We start from the raw sequence: 20,475 nt of genomic DNA on the forward strand, positions 1-20,475 counted from the left end.
AAAAAAAAATCAACCAAAAACCAGAGGCTCTTTCAGGAGTCCTATGCACTAAAACAGCATACATGTTGCATAAGGATAGGACGCCAATTCTTTTAAAGCCAACTGCGACTGGTACCTTTTGAAGGAAATTGAGATTATTAATTGGCTTTCACCTCTGTTTGCTTTTACCTGGGCTAAACATGGTGCTTCTACAATTCACTTAGTCCTGGTGGATCTGGGAAGTGAAGGAAAAAGACTGCAACTGAAAACATTCTTGCACATTTAGGATTCCTGATCCTGGTAATTATTCTACTGCATTATTACAGAACTAGTATTTTAAAAATGAATTTAAATCTGATCTGCAAACTGATAGAACAAGTAATGAAGACATGTTAGCTGGGAGATTAAAATAATGTTACAGGGAAGAATTTAATTACTTTAAGAGCAAGTAAAATGTAATAACAGATCAGAGTAACAGTACAGAAAAAATCAGAAAGCAGTTTATTTGGAAGTGCACTTGCTAATATAATTCTGTAAGTACCTGTTTTCATCAGCTGAGAATTAAGCTTGCTTAGCATCTGGAAACGAGCTAATAAACCCCTTAAATGCCTTTCCTCCTTCACATCACACCCCCTATTGACAGGCTACAGGTACTTTTAAAATCAATAATTTCTTTCCAATAAACAGTAGTAAGGCACAATATATATTAAAACCACAAAAGTAATTTATGACCTTTCAGTAACACTGCATTACATCTGCATGGTATATATGTAATGAGGAGTATAAATCTGAAATAAAACAAAACCCCCAAAACTCCCAAAGCAAATACCCTCTCCCCAACCCCCAAGCAAGCTACTTTTGGGCCAAGGGTTAGGGTCAATGTCTATAATGAAAAACACAGTAAGCAAAACTGAGATGGAGAACCAGGATGCTGTCAAAGGAAGCTGACACAAAAATAACTAAGATACTACAAAACAAAAGCCAAAGGAATGTAACAGAGGCTCTTAAGAGACATTCTGCAACAGTAAAACAATGTAACATCCAATGATCTTTATCCCCAACGGCTTTCAAGTTTAACAATATGTTTAGAATTTCAAAAATCATATCAGGGCACTGGTTCAGGTAAGAGAACTCAGTGATGTATTTTATCCCAAACAAAGCAGAAAAGGAGAAAAGAATATTACATAATAACTCTGGAAACTAAGAACTGGATATTTGACTTTAACATCTAAGGAACAGAACTTTAAAGGACATCAGCTTGAAAGGACCCCACAAGAAGGGTAAGAAATAAAAAAAGCTTTTGTTTAAAGACAGCCAATTGTCAAGAGAAATAGACTTAGTGTAGTCTTTCCTTTATATGGTAAAAAGAATAACCTCATCTGATTCCATCATTATTTACTAAGTAGAAAACCATTTTCTTCAGAACTGTGCTGATCAGTCATAAAGAGCTTACAGAAGTATCCAGATATCTGTTAAGATGATTATCCCCAAATTAAAAAGTAATAATGGCTTTTTCATCGTATTAAATGCCCCTGTGTCCTATTAAAAATATCCAAAAGAATTGTGGGCATTTCAAAAGCATGTAGTAAAACAAACCCCTCTAAATGAAATATTTATTAATACTTACTTATTGCAGTGATGTTTGAGATGTTTCCTATAGCTGTCCTCTTGAAATAACACATCTGGATTACAGGTTGTGAGCCAATCAGCGTCTTGCAGCATTGGCTGTGAACTTTGGGCTTTTACTTTCTTGCCCTTCCTCCCTCTGGGCACTGGTGCAGACAGACCTACATAAAACCCCAATACTTCTTATACAATCTTAACAGAAAAAGCTCTCACCCCAAACTACATTACAAATATCCATCTAAAGCTATCACTGCTATATTTATTCCTTTCTGGGCAACACCACTCCCAAAACTTGAACAGCAACATAATTCAGTACAGAAAATTGCAAATAACAAAAATAAACCAAAATTTTCATGCAAATTTAGGTGTGAATATTTCAAAACTCAAAGTGCCAGCTAGAAAACAGTGGTATATAAATATTTTTTGTAAAAACTCTCATGAATCTGAATGGCCATAAGGAAACAAGCTTTCTGATTTATGGCAATTTGAAAGAGATTAACTCCAGCAGTAGATGCCACTTAAATATCACTCTGGAATACCTGGTCAAAACTGATTTATGGAAATGAACACTGCAAAGTGTTCAAGGGAGACTTGCCCTTTAAGTACAGACCAAGTCAAAGCCCACCTTACTCATAAAACCTGACAAGATCCTATGACATGTCAGAATGGCTATAGTTTAAACTAAATACATAGCACAACTGAAGCAATTCCTTCCTATTTACTGGAAACATTATTTGATTGAGTTGACATACCGGAATGATTAACCAAAGCTCTAGTTTGCCCATCTGCAGTTGGAGTGATCAGATCCCAGATGAAACTTTTGATATTTTCATCCCCTTTATAATGATTAAGACAATACACCAGGATAGTCCGGCAGATGGTTTCCACATCTTGCTCTGTTAGCTGACGTTTATAGCGCCCATGTGAGAGGATGTCAGTCCACCGACCCCAGCTATAAGAAAAACATGTTCAATATAACAGCCAGGGCACTGACTGGTGTTTTAATTGCTGACTTTCAATTTAACTCCTGGTACCAAGTAAGTTGGGACCTCCTGCATTAGCACCGATGTATTTTGCATTTGCAGGTTACATCAGGGAAGCCAACCTCTACCACCAAAGGGTTAAGAATGTTTATTTTACAGAACAGGCAATAAATTCACTGCTCGTAAAGCTGCAATTGGATTACACTCAAAATAATAAAGTACATATGTTTAACTCTAATGGTCCCAGTAAGCTACAAATACGAAATTCAACCAATACCTACAAACATGGTATTTGGGGAATCATTCTTATTTTAATCCTGAAATCCACTGTTAACAATTGTTGTAAACAACTTCCTAAAATAAAGACACTCATTCTGAAGCTCACCATGTTAGCAATCAAATATAGCTACTTGCTTTCAAAGACGTAAAACTCAAATTATTAACTTCAATGGGGAAAAATATAAAGTATCAAATAGCTGAATTTAAGTGGCCCCAAAATACCAGAATCTATGTTGAAAACCTCCAGATTGACTGTTGATTTCACAACCACATTGTTCTTTACACACACACTTTTTGTTCTCCAAAACACTTAGGAAAGAGAGATTAATCCTTGCTAACTCAGGAATTCTTTACGCTATGAGAAACCATTAACAAATATTCTGGCATTACAAATCTACGTCTATTACTGATGAGCTCATAGCCATCTGTGAGACACTTTCAGCTAAGTAACACATATATACACAACTTATATATACATACATCAACTTAAAATCTCACTGGCATGTATACAGTGTACTGAGGTAAAGCTTACACAGTAAGAGATTTTGTGAATGTGTCCAAGAGACAGATGAGTTATTTACTATATATCATTTCCATATTTTCAGTTCTGTAGCCACAATCAGTATATTTAACTTGTATATCCTTACCCATAAACCAACAAGTTCTTCTCCACCCTGAAACATTCACTTCTTGCATAACCCTGTGATTTGTCCTGAGGCCTACGGGGCTTTGTGCTAGGTTTTTCTTCAGAATCACTTTCCAGGTCTGAAAACTCCATAAGTTCATCCTCTTTGACTGCACTGTAGAGTCTGGTTTGCTTTCTTACTCTTGGTGTATCGATAACAAGGTTATTCTATAATCAAAGTGAAGATATAAAACTTTAGGAGAAGGGAAAATCTTCAATTTAATTGTACTAGGAACTATTGCAAAGCTCTTACCCTTCCATTTAAAGCATCAATATCCAGCTCAGCTTTCTTTGCCCACTTCTGCCAAAAATTAGGATCATCCAAGGAAATGTCTGTCCTGTTCCCAGATGCAACAAAACTAGCCTGGCAAATGTGAAAACAGATGCGTTGGTTTCTTAACAGTATGCTACAAAGACTATCTATTTACACCAGTAAATAGAATACTTAGGAGTTATAAAGTTGTAATTTCAAGAAAGAAAAAAGGTAAGCCTTGAAATTATCACAACTGGAAATACAGATAACACAACACTTGTGAGGGAAATATCTAAGATGAGTACATTGACACAGAAGGCAATTTAATACTATTTCCATCTACCCTGGTCACATTTTATTAATTTTCCTCTGAATGTCAATGCACACCTTTGCAAATGTTGAGCCTTTTCCTTCAGATTCAATAGTAATCGTATGTGTTCGCCTTAAAAGAATCTGATCAATATCCTCTTCACAGAACTTAGACCCTTCATCTTCCTCATCCATCAGAGCACCATATGCCCCCTTTCGAAGAAGATCTTCTATTTCTTTCTTAGAAAGCTGTTGCACCTGTAACATGTAAGAGATGGGGGGTGGGTTTGAGTTTTTTTGTACATGTGACAGCATAATCAGACTGATGGTATTCCTATTTAGCATTTTAAGAACTGAAACTCTATGATAATGTGGTATCGGTCACTTAAACATTCATGCTGAGGTCACCTTTAAAAGAAGAATACAAACAACAAAATTCTTAGGGTGAAGTTATATGAGTGGTTTAAACTATTTAATAATTCATTGTCACTGACTCCCTTTACTTCAGCTCTTATGATTGCTAAATTCCTCCTGGACACAGATTTAACTTACTAAACTGACAAAGAGCTAAAGCGAAAGAAATACAAAGCAAAAAGTCTACACCATAAAGACGTGACTAGAAGAACTCCAAAAAGTGCTGGGATGAACATAATGTAAAGGATGGAATGATGAGAACGGATGTGGATTGAGGGAACATGACTCCACCTGCACGCTTTAGGCAATAAATGAGCCATTAGATAGGCTGAGCTGGTTCAGGTAGCCCTGCCCTTAATTAACCCTACTTTAAAATACATGCTATACTCCCATCTGAAAACTGTTCTCCAGCTATATACAAACAAGCCAAGGTAAGTGTTGTGCTTTCATAGGATTTGTTTATCATGCATGTTAGTATATTAATTCTCACCCCATTTGTAGCGTTTTCTCTTCCACTCATAGACTGTAGCACAGCCTTATCAAGGCCAAGCTTCAGGCTAGCTTTGTCAAACATTTCCCTTTCGTAAGAGTTCCTTGTTATCAACCTGTAAATTTTCACTGATTTACTTTGCCCTATTCTGTGACATCGTGCTTGAGCCTGGTGAAACAAAGACAGATAGTTACAGGTGACAAATCAATGCAGAGAACTTACTTTAAAAGTCATTGCTTTCAATATAAGTAATAATCTTTATGCTTTCAAGAAAGGGACAGCAGATAATTTCTCTTGTAGGTGTAGAAAATTTCACAGCAAAAAGGCAAATAAATATTTTTAAGAAAATGATATCTTGTAGTATTACCTGGAGGTCATTCTGGGGGTTCCAGTCTGAATCAAAAATGATGCAGGTATCAGCAGCAGTAAGATTAATGCCTAGACCTCCTGCCCTTGTACACAGCAGGAAAACAAACCTATCAGAATCAGGTCTTGAAAACCTGTCGATAGCTGCCTGACGCAAGTTGCCTCTTACTCGGCCATCAATTCGTTCATAGGGGTACCTGAAATATAGATGCATTATATGGAGAACTTCATTGCAATGGCATTGTTTGTTAGAATATGCAATTAAACCAAAAAGGAACTATGCTACTATAGGGTTAAAAGACTACAACAAACTGAGTGACTGCTCCTGCATCCACTATCTTCATCAGTGGAAGACACACTACTATGTCTCCTGCTTTGCTTCTTTTGGTAAAGAACGGACTTTCATTCCAAGGAATTAAATAAACATTCAGGCTTAAGCTAAAAATCTCTACAGCCACCAAAACATTTCACTGAGTAGTAAACCAAAAGGTTTAAAGCTTTCCATGTGAGGTCATTTTGTATTCACTCAAACAAAAAATCTCAGTACTTGCAATTTACAGGTATGCTTTTCCCTGTACCAGATCACTGCAGAAAGTACTGTAACATGTTTGAATTTCATTCCTTTTCAATACCGACTATTCACAGGTTAAATACAGTGGCCACTGAGGAAAGCACAGTTTATTTAGAATTGTATTATTCTGTTGCTCTCACCGTCTTTGAATGAGGTAGTCTTCCAGTATGTCCAAGCAGCGCACCATCTGGGAAAAGATAAGCACCCTGTGGCCACCAGCCTTCAGTTTTGGCAGCAGCTTGTCAATCAGTACTAGCTTGCCAGCAGCCTGGATCATTGCCTGGAGCTGAAAATCTGGAGAGTCGGCATTGTGTGTTTCTTTAAACTCTTCCAAAATTTTCTCTTCAGCACCTGCAAAGATTGGACAGCAATACAGGAACACTGCAAAGGGCTTTATTATCAACAGCGCGCCTGCCTTCAATGCCCTATAGAAACTGCAGGAATGCTATAAGCATTATGTGAATAAACATTTAGAAAAGATATTAAGCTTAAATTTAAAGTAAACATGCACACAAATACAGCATAAATACAAAGTAACTTTGAGCATTCATTCTTTTAAATAGGAGTAAGCCCTTTCCTGAATATATTCATGCAACTATTTGACACACATAATTTAATGAAAAGATAATAAGAAAGAAGACTAAAAAGTAAACCATATTCCAACAGGTCAAATGGATTTTCTGTTCTTTTTAAAAATGCAACATGAAGGAAAAATATCTTGTTTCCACAAGAAAATATAAGGAATAGAAATCACATTTGATGCCTGAGCTCCAGAATCACAACCAGGCTTCAACAAGTGCATTACCTGGACCTGCTCCTTCCACTATTAATTATAGAATCAAAAATCCAAACAATGAAAAAACCTAACTTTAGGGGGTAAGAGGAGGATAAGCAGCTGTAACATTATTATTTTTACTTTCTATTTAGCTTTCTCTTCTCACAGTGTATTTTTTTGTTGCTCAGTTTGAAGAAGCTATCCGATATTTAACTAATTCTGGAAAGAGTATGTAAGTTCTTTCTTGCCATTCTCTTTACCTATGAATACTATGTAGAGCAGCAAATATTTCCTGGTACTGCTCACTACCTGACGACTGAAATTCAGTTTCTTTCCAACCACTTCTGTGCTTTTATTCATTTTTTACTTTTGGTCACTTCTACAATCTGTGGACTATTCCAAAAATTATCAGATTTCTGTTCTTGGCTACATAAAAGGTTAAGAATCTTCATTCTAAGTTTATTTCATATTCAAGTAAACCCTTTTTTTTGGGCTATCTTTTTCAGTCTCTGTTTTTTCTTGTTGTTGGGATTGTGCATGTGTGTTGTTTGTTTTTTGACAAAATACAGTTTATCAGGTATTTCTGGTTTGTATATTCAGCATCAATACTGCTTTTGAATAACACAAGGAAAGGTGGGAGGGTTGGGGGAGGAGGGAACAACAGCTACTGCCAGACTTCTGCTGAGCATCTCTCTTGCATCCCAGTTCCAAGTAGATGCCTGTAAACAAACACACAAATGCACCCTCCCTCTGCGGTTGCTGCTTCAGTGCCTACTGTAATGTGGTGCCTTAACTAGATACCACCCTAAGCAGGCTGGCTGACTGCTTCCTATACTCAATACACTTGCATTACTAGATTTTACAGAACTCGACAGACTATAGATGTGACTACCCTTGAACACAGTTTTACATCCCTTAATTTTCCTTAGCTGGATTCCGTACTCCACGCATTAAATGGTTTGCATGTAAGAAAAATAAACCCACGTGACAATAGTACAGCCAGACACTCTTTCAAGTGCCCTTCAAACGTATCACTTCCCACCTTGCAAAATGGGCAGAATTTTCGGTAGCACATCTCAGATTCTGTAGCATGCTTATATTATTTCAGGATATAGCAGGCTGTCAAGTAGTTCATATACAGTAACTTCAGTGATTTTTCTTGGTTACATCATTTATTTCTTCCTCAATTGTGATATCCAAATTTAAGTTTTGCTACTACTAAGTAAACCAATATGCAAACACAGCACCTGCAAAAGCAAACCACCTAAGCCAAATACACCACAATAAACCCAAACAGGTCTAATGAATAGTGTACTTTCAGCATCAAGAGTTTGGTCTTGGCAAGACCCACTTCCATAACAGACCATGACCTCCAAAAATCTGCTCTTTCAAAAACCCTATCTTGGCTAAACCCTATAAAAGACCACTCTGTCTTTTCCAGTTCCATTTCAATTGCAATTAAGTGATGTATATTGAGAAGCCCATTACCCAAAAATCACTTGATGTACTACGTGTGGGTCTGTAACATGAGTTCCTATCCTAGGTTATTTTCAATAGGGGATGAAAGGAAGGTATTTGAATGTGGTTTTGGTCCATCAGGGAAGCCCCCACTTCCAATCCCAATTAGGAGAGGCTAAGAGGCCTCAAGACGGCATACAGAATAGAGCAGGAAACCTTCCCAGTGCTCAACACTGTATGATGTATAAGTACAGAGGCACTTCCCATGACTGGCTCTTGGAGATGACAAAAGAGGAGTGATGTATAAAAAGCTGAGAAGAGTTGCTGTAGATAAAACAAGGAGTCCCGCTCTAAGAAAACTGACAGACAATGCTTTGCCCAAGTTGGTTGGAGAATACACAAAATGTAGTAACTCCCAGAAGTCTACTCAAAGACAGTCTCAGCTTACCACCATTTTCCTCTCCACAGAACACAACTACAAATCAAGAAATAAATGAATAAAACCACTCCACATTCAACTCCTACCATACTACTTCCACCATATAATCTACTATGGCTCTTAAATGACGACGATCCAGAACACTTGCTTGCAACTGTTATGCAAAACCAAACATACACCATTCTACTTGGATATTCCAGCACACAATGCAGTACTGCATGCTCACAAAAACAGTAAACTTGGAAGAAAACAAGGATTCAGAGGAACTTGAAGGAGGACTCAAGAACTTGCTACCACAACAAATGCTTCACAAGGAGAGTGCTATGCAACATCTTGTACTACCAGCACCGGACTCCTTAACAGAACTACAACAAACTTGTGCCACTGCTAAGTACAAAACTGTTAATCAATCAACAAGAGAAAACTTCAGATTCTGACAACTACAGTATGTAAGAGTGTTTTCTGTCCTAGAACTACAAAGGATGTGTTTGAGTAATTCCATTTCCACACTAATAACAATCAGGATTTGCTTTTCTCTCAGATCTGAAGGCTTGACCCTTGGTGTCATGTTGCTGCATGACACCAAGCAAGTCCAAATGTTCAAAAGTCACAATAATGTTATAAAGGCAAAAGCATTCAAGAGACAAACCCATCTCCCTTTATTAGGGTTCAGATACAGTCATCAAAAACTATCTGAAATTCTGTATATAGCCACCTGGACTTCAGCAGGTGACACTGAACGATACAAGACTTCTGAGGAAAAAAGCCCACAACTCTCTGCTGTAGGCAACACTGCAAGCATTACTCATGAACTCTATTTGACAAAACAAAGTAGCAGCAAAATATTCAGTTTGTTTCTTTTAGCAAATATGAAATAAGGAAAAATAACAGCAAGGTTAAAACTAGTTGAAAACCGAAAAACATAAAAGTGTCAAGTTCAGAAGCTCATAACCAGAACTTCCTGAACTATTTTCTGGTAAACTCATTTATATAAACTTGAAGTAGCTGAGTAAACTTGACAGAAAGAACCAACAAACAAAATACCCCCACACCAGAACCACAAGCTATTTAACTGTAGCTCATCCAAGTTTAGAAACTGAGTAGCCCACCAGCATCGCTGAGGGGAAGTACTTTGGAGTAACCCTACATTACATCTTTGGAATAATTACTTGCGCATGAAGTATAATTAGATGTCATTTTGTGAATCAGTTTAAGTATTCTTTCCCCCATATAAACAAAAAATGTCACAGAAAAAACCATAAGCAGTGCAATATGGAAGTCATACAATAAAAAAAATGAAATCGCATATGGCTGTTCAACAAAACAGTCTTTCCATCATGCAGCTTATAACCAGCATTAAACCAACCATAGCATAAATTATACACAATAAGGAAAAGGAGTTGGGAAACAAGAAACTAGTAGAATGCAACCGTGTATGGAGGCTTCTGTTACATCCTCAAAGGGCAGATTTGATTTGACCACCACACACAAGTTTAGCATGCTTCAGACAGCTATAGCTAGCTGGTTCATCACATGGTCAGTCCCTGAAACAAGGTCCCCAGGTAACTGGTCGTGGCACCAAGACTATCAAAAGTTCAAGAAGCATCTTGATGAGACTCTTACGTCATATGATTTAGTTTTAGGTACTCCTGTGAGGAGCAGGGATTTGGACTCTACAATCCTTGTGGGTTCCTTCCAATTCTATGATTCTATGCTACTTGCCTCAGATAATCCTGATCTAGAATCAACAGCATCACTCTGGAAAACAGTATTTGTCATTAATGTCTAAGATGACATTCATACAAATCTTTCCCTGACTACTTAATATTAGGAAATGACCTGACAGCATGTGGCCATAGAAATCTAGCCTGGTCATCATTTCTTACCCCACACCTTTTGTTCAGAAGCTTTAAGGTACTATCTCATAATGTTCTATGGCAAGAAAATAAGAGCAGCTAACTCTAAGTCTGAAGAAAAAACTGCCAGATTTATGCCAGCATCCAACAACCTGCATGGTAACTGAAGTCTTGTTTGTCAGAGCTAACAGAAAGGAAAACTTGTTAACAGCAACACAAACTCTGCCGGGGCTAAGAAACCTTGGGAAAAAGCACCACAGCTGTCCTCAAAGGCAATGCTGTCGTGGCTGGCAGATATAGCCATACCTAAGAGAACCTAAACATTATCTCACTTTTCTACTTATGATAAATGAATAAATAAAAAGGCACACTAGAATAGAGTTTCCAACTTATTGAACTTCCTTACAACCATTTTTCAAATGAGAAAAATAGGAGGCCTACCATTAATAAGGTATGGATGATTGCAGCATTTCCTTAGTTCCATCATAGTGTTTAAAAGATTAGGTACATTTGCCTGACCTCCACCCTTGGAAAGAAATGTGAAATTCTTTTCAAGAATAGCACGGTAGTATTTCTTCTGAATGTTTGTCAGCTCAACTTCAATGATTGTTTCCTCTTTGGGGGCCAGGTTCTTTTCTACGTCCTCCTTGAGACGTCTCAGCATCATCGGCTTCAAAATAGCTTGGAGTTTTTGCACCTAGGAAATATACACGTAATAAGTAACTGAATTAAAACTGCAAAGCTTCAAATACTTATTTTTCAATTTCCTCAATTCAAAATCCTTGTTTCCTACCTCAGATCCCAAGCAGAGGGCATATGTAAAAAAATGCTTCCTCGACAACCTACATACTGAGTGCTCGTTGTTAACTCAGTGACGTATACACTTCTGAAGTCAACTTTCAGTGTGCAACCCCTTTGTTTAGTGACTGTTATTAAACAGACCTCACCTATAACTATCCTTCTAGACAAGGATAGTATTGCACACCAGTCATGTAGACCTAACCCGAAGTACTGCTATATAAGCAAATCTGTCTGCAAGATCAAAGTTTACAATTAAACTTCTAACCGTTAGACACAACGTTTAATACTATTTTTCCCTTATGTATCTGCTTCTGATGATTTTCTTATTTCCTCATTTTGACATCCACTGAAGTAGAAACTACTGACGCCTGGTCTCAAAAACATTTTCTTTCTGTGAGTTTTGTAACACACTGATCATTTTTAGTGTCTCCAGGTTTTGCAGTGTATTCTTTAAGACACATCCTAAATGGGGGAGGGATGAAGAAATGTTCATTTCCTCAAATACGTGGAATGGGATTGCAAAGAATGGAGGAGAAAACCTAAGTCATTAAAACATAATCTCGCCCATCACTTGAAAGATAAATCAAATTCCAAAACAACTAACAGTATGTCAGCAGAGGAGGCAGCTCTTCCAAACTTGCTGGCCCAAGCAACCCAGGCTCAAATTCTGCTCATGGCTGATGGCATTACTTCAGTAATAGTTCTATGTATGGCCTCAAAAGCGTCCAGTTCTGCTCTGCTGACATTTTCAACTGGCCAGACACAAGCTACATTGAGATTTAACATAGATAAACTCCAGCTCAAACACTACATTAACAGGACTACATGGCTCCTGGATCAGAGCTGGCTCACTTCCAATCAGGTCAGAGTCCATTCTGACTGGCATGCATCTGACTGCACAATCTGGGCAAACATCCTATGATTCCCTCAGGACACACTGATTTTTCAAGGAGGTAAGGGGCTAGGGGATCTATTTTGTAATTACTGTTTTGTAATTTAGACTATTCCCTATGAAAGAGTTGCTCTCAAAGGAAGTTAACAAATTCAAGCAGTCAAAACTTAGAAATACCAGAAATTATTTTTCAGACAAAACCAACACAAAGTTGTACACAAAAACGCATGTAACCATGAAGTTTGAGTACCACAAATTAAGGTGCCTAAATTAAGATGCCATGACAAGGTAAGTCCTAATGTTAAAGTTACCTATTGACTTTTTAAAACACTTTCACACATACAAGATGATATTTAAATTTCATATATGATCATCAGAAGCTTTTACATTCTAGGTCCAAAACAGGCTGCACTAAGGGTCTTTCATTCTGCATTGACTTATGCATTCCTTCTATTGGACAGCTTGAGAAATCTGTTTCTGAATGAGTCAAAAAAAATCTCCCTCCATTTGGTTACCTCTTGCTAAACTAGGTTTCAAATGTGTTCCTGTTTCCATAGAAGTCATTGATAAAACTCTCAGACGTTAACACCACAGAAGTTAGAGAGGACACTCCCCTCACTCTGACAGTGACACTTAAGGAAGAAGGTCAGCTGGCAAGTTAATTCTCTTAAAGGAATTCTAGAAGCATTTTCTTCCAGCAACCGTTACAAGGCACCTCACCCCCATTTTTAAATACCGTATTTCAACAAGGGGAAGCCTTTCGTGTTTCTGCATTATCCATGGACAAAGGATCCCATAAACAACAAACCCTGCCCTGCCACAGTGATACAGCAAATTACTTTTGGTCAAAAGCAGAAAAGTTAACAAAATGAAAACAAAAACCAGGGATAAAACTATTATGGTCTTCCAAAAAGTAAATAGGTATAATTTGTAAAAGCAAAAAATAAAGTTCAGACATAATACAATGGATAATTTCACAACATCTAAACACAAAATTGTGCAAGAGAGGTTTACCTGTTCTTCTGTTTTCAGATCACCAAATTCTTGCATGAATGTGGTTTCTGATGGAAAGCGACCTGGTTCCAAGAAGTGAAGCAAGCTAAACAGCTCTTCTACTGTATTTTGCAAAGGGGTTCCAGTAAGCAGCACTTTATGTTCCTGAAAGGTTAAGGAATAGTTGCCTAGGAATCCATCTAGATTAATTTTCAATGGACTAACACACAACATTCTCTTTTCTTTCCCTGTATGTATCTCTTATCTTTGCTTCTTCTCCCCACCCCCAACTACTTATAGCACTTTTAAAGACATTTCTAACTAGTATTCCAGCCTTCCTTCAGCCCAGAAAAATACTTAATTACTTACGCACTTTCGAAAGTCCTTCCTACACAAGAGATTTTACTGATCCACAACATCCTAGACCTTTCACAAATATAATGAACTTTAAATAGCAAAATAAGAACTGAACGTATCCCACCACTTCCAGTGCACTTCCATCACTTTCCAGTGAAAATCCATCAATTTACAACACCTCCAAGAGATCTCAGTGCATTAATTTTTTCAGGGCTGGTGTGCAGGTTTCTAACATAGGGAACCTGAAGCAGAGTCCTACTTTCCATCTACACACAACAGAGCATGAATGGCAAAGACAAGAGTAGAAGTTGCAAATTGCTTTAGAGAAGGAGCCCAGAGAGGTTAAGCAATTAGCCGAAGGTCATACATGAGTTTACTAGTAGAACAAGAACTGACATGAGAAGTCCTGTATCTCCACATGCAGCCACGCCTAAAGGATCAGCTTTCCCCTAAGCAACCACAACAAGCAAAATAAAGTGCATACAGCATTTTTATAAACTTTTATCCATTAGATCTCAAGACTCCATGAAAAGTATTATTTAACAAACAGGGAGAAAGAATCATCTTATTTTTCTCTGTGTGCTTAATAAAAGTATTTTGTGCACATGATGTAATGCATACTTAGGTAAGCATCAGAAACCAACTCACTCTTCCCTTCCTTAGTCAGTCTGAAAGAACATCCTTATGGCCACACAACAAGGTAACTCTGGAGCTGACATTAATGCAGAGCAGTTTAACTCTTGCACACATATCTGGCCACCTGACCATGCTATATGTTTAAATAACTGTCTATGTGAAGTGACTATGGAGTAAGTCACATGAAAAGAGAGAAAGAGAAGAACAAATTAATCTTAACAGAATCCACATAATTCTAGGTCTAAAACAACGAAGAGGCTTATGAAACATCAGCACTCAAAAATGGAAGGTATGATATGCTTGCAGGTATTTTAAAAACTTTCTCAGAAGCTCTCCCTCACTCTTAACAGCACTTGATGATTTTACTTGAGAAGAAAACCTCTTATTTTACTTTTTGAGGAAACCATAAATAAGGAGGAATAAAAATATGTAAGATGCAAACATAAATGTACACACTGACCAGATCCATCATCTTGAGTCCTTCCAATAGCTTACAATTCCTGTTCTTCAGCCTGTGGGCCTCATCGATGACTACGCAACGCCATGGAATGTTGCGCAGCTCCGGGCAGTCAGTCAGGATCATTTCAAATGTTGTGATAATGGCATGGAACTTGTAGGATCCCTTTATCACACGACCCTAAAAAGAACAGCAAAAGTTTAAGTAAAGTCCCTGGCACGGAAACAAGTACATCTGTTTCATCTTCAAAATTCATTCTTTAAAAATACAGAACAGTACAATGGCCAAGGCCCTGAATGAAGTAAATGTAGTCATTACTGCTGACTCAGTGAGGGAATACAAATGTTTACTACTTGCTTCATGTTAGCTATGCTTTTAATCCTGTAAAAAGGCCCACAAAATCCCTGCATATACATTACAAAGACGTTATACGAGAACTTCAGTTGTAATTCACGTGGATTATACTAACGCCTTGATGCATTAATGCACTGCTGCAACATTCAAAATAAGCTTTTCCAACTCCGTCAAGAGAATTTTCTTGAAATCAAAGGTATGGGACAGTCCTCCCAAACAATCCAAATAAGCTGTAAGTACATTAAGGCTTCATATTTATGACTATTAGAATATAGGTACGTAGCAAATAAAAAACAGACTAGGGACAACGTAGGCCGCCTCTGGAAGCTCTCGGGAGAACTTGCTACACAGGATTTGGAGAAGGATGAGGCTCTCAATGACTTCTTTGCCTCAGTCTTCGCTGGCAAAGGCTCTGACCGCAACAACCAAGTCTTGGAAGGCAGATGCAGGGACAGTGAGAATGAAGACTCTAGGCCCACTGTAGGAGAGGATCTGGTTTGAGACCATCTTAAAAACCTGAATGTTCACAAGTCCATGGGACCTGATGAAATCCATCCACAGCTCCTGAAGGAGCTGGCGAATGAAGTTGCTAAGCCACTGTCCATCATATTTGAAAAATCATAGCAGTCAGGTGAAGTTCCTGACGACTGGAAAAAGGGAAATATAACCCCCATTTTCAAGAAGGGGAAAATGGATGACCGGGGAACTACAAACCAGTCAGTCTCACCTCTGTGCCTGGCAAAATCTCAGAGCAGATTCTCCAGGAAGGCATGCTAAGGCACATGAAAAACAACAAGGTGCTTGGTGACAGCTAGCAGGGCTTCACTAAGGGGAAATCCTGCCTGACCAATTTGGTGGCCTTCTAGGACGGGGCTACAGAACTGATGGAGAGGGGTAGAGCAGTTGATGTCATCTACCTGGACTTGTGCAAAGCGTTGGACACTGTCCCACACGACATCCTTGTCTCTGAATTGGAGAGACATCAATTTGATGGATGGAGCACTCGGTGGATAAAGAACTGGCTGGATGGCCACATGCAAAGAGTTGTGGTCGATGGCTCAATGTCTGGCAGGAGACCAGTAACCAGTGGTGCCCCTCAGGGATTGGTGTTGGGGCTCATCCTGTTCAACACCTTTGTCACTGACATGGACAGTGTGCCAATGACACCAAGCTGTGTGGTTGGGTTGATACCCTGGAGGGAAGGAATGCCATCTAGAGGGACCTTGACACACTTGTAAGTGGCTGATGCCAACCTTATGAAGTTTAACCATGACAAGTGCAAGGTCGTACACCTGAGTCGGAGCAAACCCAGGCACAGCTACAGGCTGGGCAGAGAAGAGATTCAGAGCAGCCCAAGGAGAAGGACTTGGGGGTGTTGGTTGATGAGAAAATGAACATGAGTAGGCATTGTGCGCTCGCAGCCCAGAAAGCCTGTACCCTGGGCTGCATCATAAGTAGCGTGACCAGCAGGTCAAAAGAGGTGATCCTGCCCCTCTACTCTGCTCTCATGAGACCTCACTTGGAGTATTGTGTGCAGTTCTGGTGTCCTCAACATAAAAAGGACATGGAACTGTTGGAACAAGTCCAGAGAAGAGCCACGAGGATGATCAGGGGACTGGAGCACCTCCCATATGAAGATAGGCTGAGAAAGTTGGGGCTGCTCAGCCTGGAAAAGAGAAGGCTGCATGGAGACCTCATAGCAGCCTTCCAGTATCTGAAGGGGGCCTATAGGGATGCTGGGGATGGACACTTCATTAGAGACTGTAGTGACAGGACAAGGGGTAATGGGTTAAAACATAAACGGGAAGTCTAGACCGGGTATAAGGAAGAAATTCTTTACTGTAAGGGTGGTGAGGCACTGGTATGGGCTGCCCAGGGAGGTTGTAAATGCTCCATCCCTGGCAGTGTTCAAGGCCAGGTTGGATGAAGCCTTGGGTGAGATGGTTTAGTGTGAGGTGCCCCTGCCCATAGCAGGGGGGGTTGGAACTAGATGATGCTAAGATCCTTTCCAACCCTAACTATTCTGTGATTCTATGATTTGGCTCCAAACAAACAGTAATTTTTTTTTCCCAGTGGACATCTCTGCATATATTTCCTTGGTATTTGTGTAAATTTGTGTTAACTAATGTGCAACAGGACAAGTTACTTGATGTCTGGCACCACACTCACTATTTCATTAGTTGAGAGTCTTATTTTCATGGGTGATACTAAGACTCTGCTGCAAATAAACCCTAACCTAAATAAACTTTACTGAAGATCATGGAATAAGCATCTTTCTGACATTATGCTGTATTTCTTCCCAACGTTGTTCAAAGAAAAACGTAACTTGGTATCTCTAGTGTCACCAGCTCTGTACAGAAACACACTCTCACTAAGAATGGGCCTCGCACAACTTCAAAGCCATCCTATGTCTTCAAAGCAGGACTCTGTCATGGGTGGTGTATTGAATACATTTCAAAAGAAACACGTATTTTACAGTAAGGTGACCATTTCTTTCTTCAAACATGTGCAAGTCTGAATCCTTTTACAAATGACCTGCATATAATCCTCTCTAAACTGTGGGGATCAGAACTGGCTACTGACTCTGTAAAATGATTGGAAACCTGATACCCTGAACTCAGCATTAAATCTGACAGCGCACATCAAGAGTGTTTCGGAGGAAGTAATGACCTGTTCAACAGTGCTTTCTTGTGGCAGTCCAGAAACATTTATCTTCTTAAGGAAAAAAAACTCATTACCTAACAAACAGCAGATGGAGATACACTAAGTGGGCAACTTAAATAGCCAGCAAATGCTGTAACCTCTTCATGAGCCAGGTATCACTGAAAATACAAGAATGCAGCTCAGGAGATTCTCTCCAAGTAGTGGAAAACTCTTCCATGAGCAATCTAGTGACAGTAGGGCAAGTAATGCTCTTAAAAAATTATCACTGCATAAAGCAGTGCATCCAGTTGAAGCAAAAATTGTAAGATGGACCCTTGATTATACACTTAGAGCTGCCTAAATCTCAGATTAAAATATGCATAGCAGTCTTGCCACAAGAGCTCACATTATTTGAAAGATAGTCAAATACTGTACTGAAGAACACAATAGTAAATCAAGCAGAAAGTTCCATGAGATCTCCAAGAGCTTCAGATGGTGAATGATGTTGTTCTTCACAGTTTCAGGTCTCCCAAATTTGGGGAAGTATGAGAAAGAACCCTAAATAATCCTATGAATGTCACATTTGAGAAATCTGAATGTAGAAGCTCTCGGGAAAGTGACCTACAGCATTGTCATAGGTGAGTTCATAGGCAACTAGGAAAAAATTTATCCTGTTTCAGTGTGGCATCCCAATGAAGTTCTCTCATGTTAGAAAAACAGGAATTTATATCCATTTACTCAGAGAAGTTCATCCATTTCAGAAAAATCAATCTTCCTAATAGGTAGCAGTTTCCTATTCTGTTTAGAAAAGTCTTCTGGAAGCAACTCAATCAACAGAGATAGCCACATGGTACAACAATTTCATATTAATATAAAAGTTAGGTTATGTTTTGAGGTATTACCTCTTAGCAGATACAAACTGAGAAGATCAACCGGATGTGTGGAAGAAATGGACTTCTAAGAAGATGCACATTCCACCATCGGGAACTGTGAAAGATTATTATGGTCTTTTCCCACCAACCTCAGGCTCCACTTTGAGGAACAAGAGAACAGACGCAAGAAATGTACACAGTAACCAACTATAGCCAGAAGGCATCTGGAAAACTAAGTCACAGTGACTTTGTAAAATGGAATTTGACATAATCTTTGGTGAAAGACAGAGTACCTAGTGGTGAAATATGGCCTTAAACTGCTGCATACTAACCATCTGTTACAGAAATCTGAGGTAATCCTATGCTGATGACGTGTTCCCAGCTCAGTAGCTTCTCAGCAAGGTGGAAAACCCTACAGGCAGGAAAATACTCTAAGCCAACACCCACTGAGCCCAAAAGGAGTGAATCAGGTAAGCCAGAAAAAGTCCTGAACATGAACAGAAGTGATCTGAAATCAACCAAGGACAAGGTATTCTGTTTCTACATGTGAGTCAGGGGGTTTCTCTTTTTTAGTCCTCATTACACTGCGAAGTAAAATTTCCCTCACAAACAACTCAACTATTTTGCAGGGCTCTGTCATTAGTTTTACTTGACATATACAGTTTTCCTGATCTTACAACAGGACTCTTTCTCAGAGGTAGAACACTACAGAAAAGCACCTGGCTTATTTGATATTCCAACCAAGGAAGGGCCCCAGAAGGTCCTTTCAGTTATATGGCTCAGGAACGTTCAGAACAGGCTTCCCTACATGACCCTCACAAGCAGTAGGGCAGGAAGGGATATTATGGGATATTCTCTGGAAGTAGTTAGTGTTGAAGTCACAGCACTGCAGAAATGTATTTTGTTACTGACTACTCTCTAGCTTTTCACAACAACTTGACTCTGGTTACTGGTGTTAACTCTGACAAAACACTACTGCAGATGGGGCAGGCGCTCCTTACACATGCTATCTCTTATTACAGCCCTTCAAAGACACTCAGATTTCCTCAATTTTCAACTGCCTTTGAGAAACAGCTCAGCTTGAGAAGCCTTTTTCCACATGAAGGCCTAAAAAGCCTAAGATGCTGATGTCTGGGTTGAGGTGTTTGGTAAGAAATGATACTGGCGAAGCCAGCCTTCTTTCTCTTCCCCCATCGTACACCCGCTGATGGTACTTTAGGGGATGCCAGACTGAGCACTACATGGAGATTCTTTTTGTCAGAACAGGAAGAGGCTTTTTTCCCCCATAATTTAGTTTCTACCATGTGTTACACAGCTGACAGTCTTAAAAAGAATAGAACACAGAAGGTGATTTCATGACACATCTAAGCTACCTGCCACCAAAAGGATTTCACTCCATTTCTCGTTTATCCCCAACCATGACAATTGTCTGATTCTCCTCTTAAGGCAGTTTCGGGAGCAAAGCTAGCAGAAAATGATTCATTTCTCTGTGCTATGAGTGCTTTATCATTACTCACTATGGGGTCAAATGATTGCCATGGTCATTGCAAGAGGCAAGTTAAGACTATAGCAACAGGGGGAACAAAACTTTCTGTGGCTTCTTGCCTTAGATCCTTTTAGGTACCTTTAGATCAGTGAAATGATGTTGCCAAAATAACACTAAATCTGCACAGTAAGTGGGATTTTTCTGATTACATCCCTTCAGGTTTCATGCTACCTAACTGATGCATTCTAAGGGAAAGAACATGCTGAGAACAAGCACCACTTAAATAATGAACAAATATGACTTTAACACAAGAAAACATTTCAGTAGAGACAGTATTTGTATAAACCCAAATGTTTGAATTTAGTATCACATATCCATCTCCGGTAAGAAATAATTTTTAAACCAGAAGTACAAATCAATTCCAGTTTATTTGTGTATTATATATCTAAGCAAGAAGCCAACTGTGATTATTATCCTAAGGAATAACAGGCATTAGACCTC

The 20,475-nt window shown here is 38.9% G+C and overlaps 1 protein-coding gene across 6 annotated transcripts in view; it reads right to left on the reverse strand.

The window, feature by feature from the left end:
* Positions 1–20,475, reverse strand: part of CHD7 (chromodomain helicase DNA binding protein 7) — a 135,586-nt gene that overhangs the window by 16,508 nt on the left and 98,603 nt on the right. For all 6 annotated transcript variants that reach the window (XM_062633319.1, XM_062633321.1, XM_062633322.1 and 3 more), the window contains 11 exons: positions 14,623–14,799; positions 13,191–13,334; positions 10,925–11,180; positions 6,096–6,306; positions 5,386–5,581; positions 5,019–5,186; positions 4,193–4,372; positions 3,806–3,916; positions 3,515–3,720; positions 2,358–2,557; positions 1,607–1,766 (listed from right to left, as the gene is read on the reverse strand). In XM_062633319.1, coding sequence (XP_062489303.1) covers positions 1,607–1,766; positions 2,358–2,557; positions 3,515–3,720; positions 3,806–3,916; positions 4,193–4,372; positions 5,019–5,186; positions 5,386–5,581; positions 6,096–6,306; positions 10,925–11,180; positions 13,191–13,334; positions 14,623–14,799 — 2,009 coding nt within the window. The remainder of the gene's footprint in view (positions 1–1,606; positions 1,767–2,357; positions 2,558–3,514; positions 3,721–3,805; positions 3,917–4,192; positions 4,373–5,018; positions 5,187–5,385; positions 5,582–6,095; positions 6,307–10,924; positions 11,181–13,190; positions 13,335–14,622; positions 14,800–20,475) is intronic.

This window comes from Pezoporus occidentalis, unplaced genomic scaffold (genome assembly GCF_034315485.1).
Source record: "Pezoporus occidentalis ecotype Australia unplaced genomic scaffold, CSIRO_AGI_Poc_V1 ctg4, whole genome shotgun sequence".
Classification (NCBI taxonomy): domain Eukaryota; kingdom Metazoa; phylum Chordata; class Aves; order Psittaciformes; family Psittacidae; genus Pezoporus; species Pezoporus occidentalis.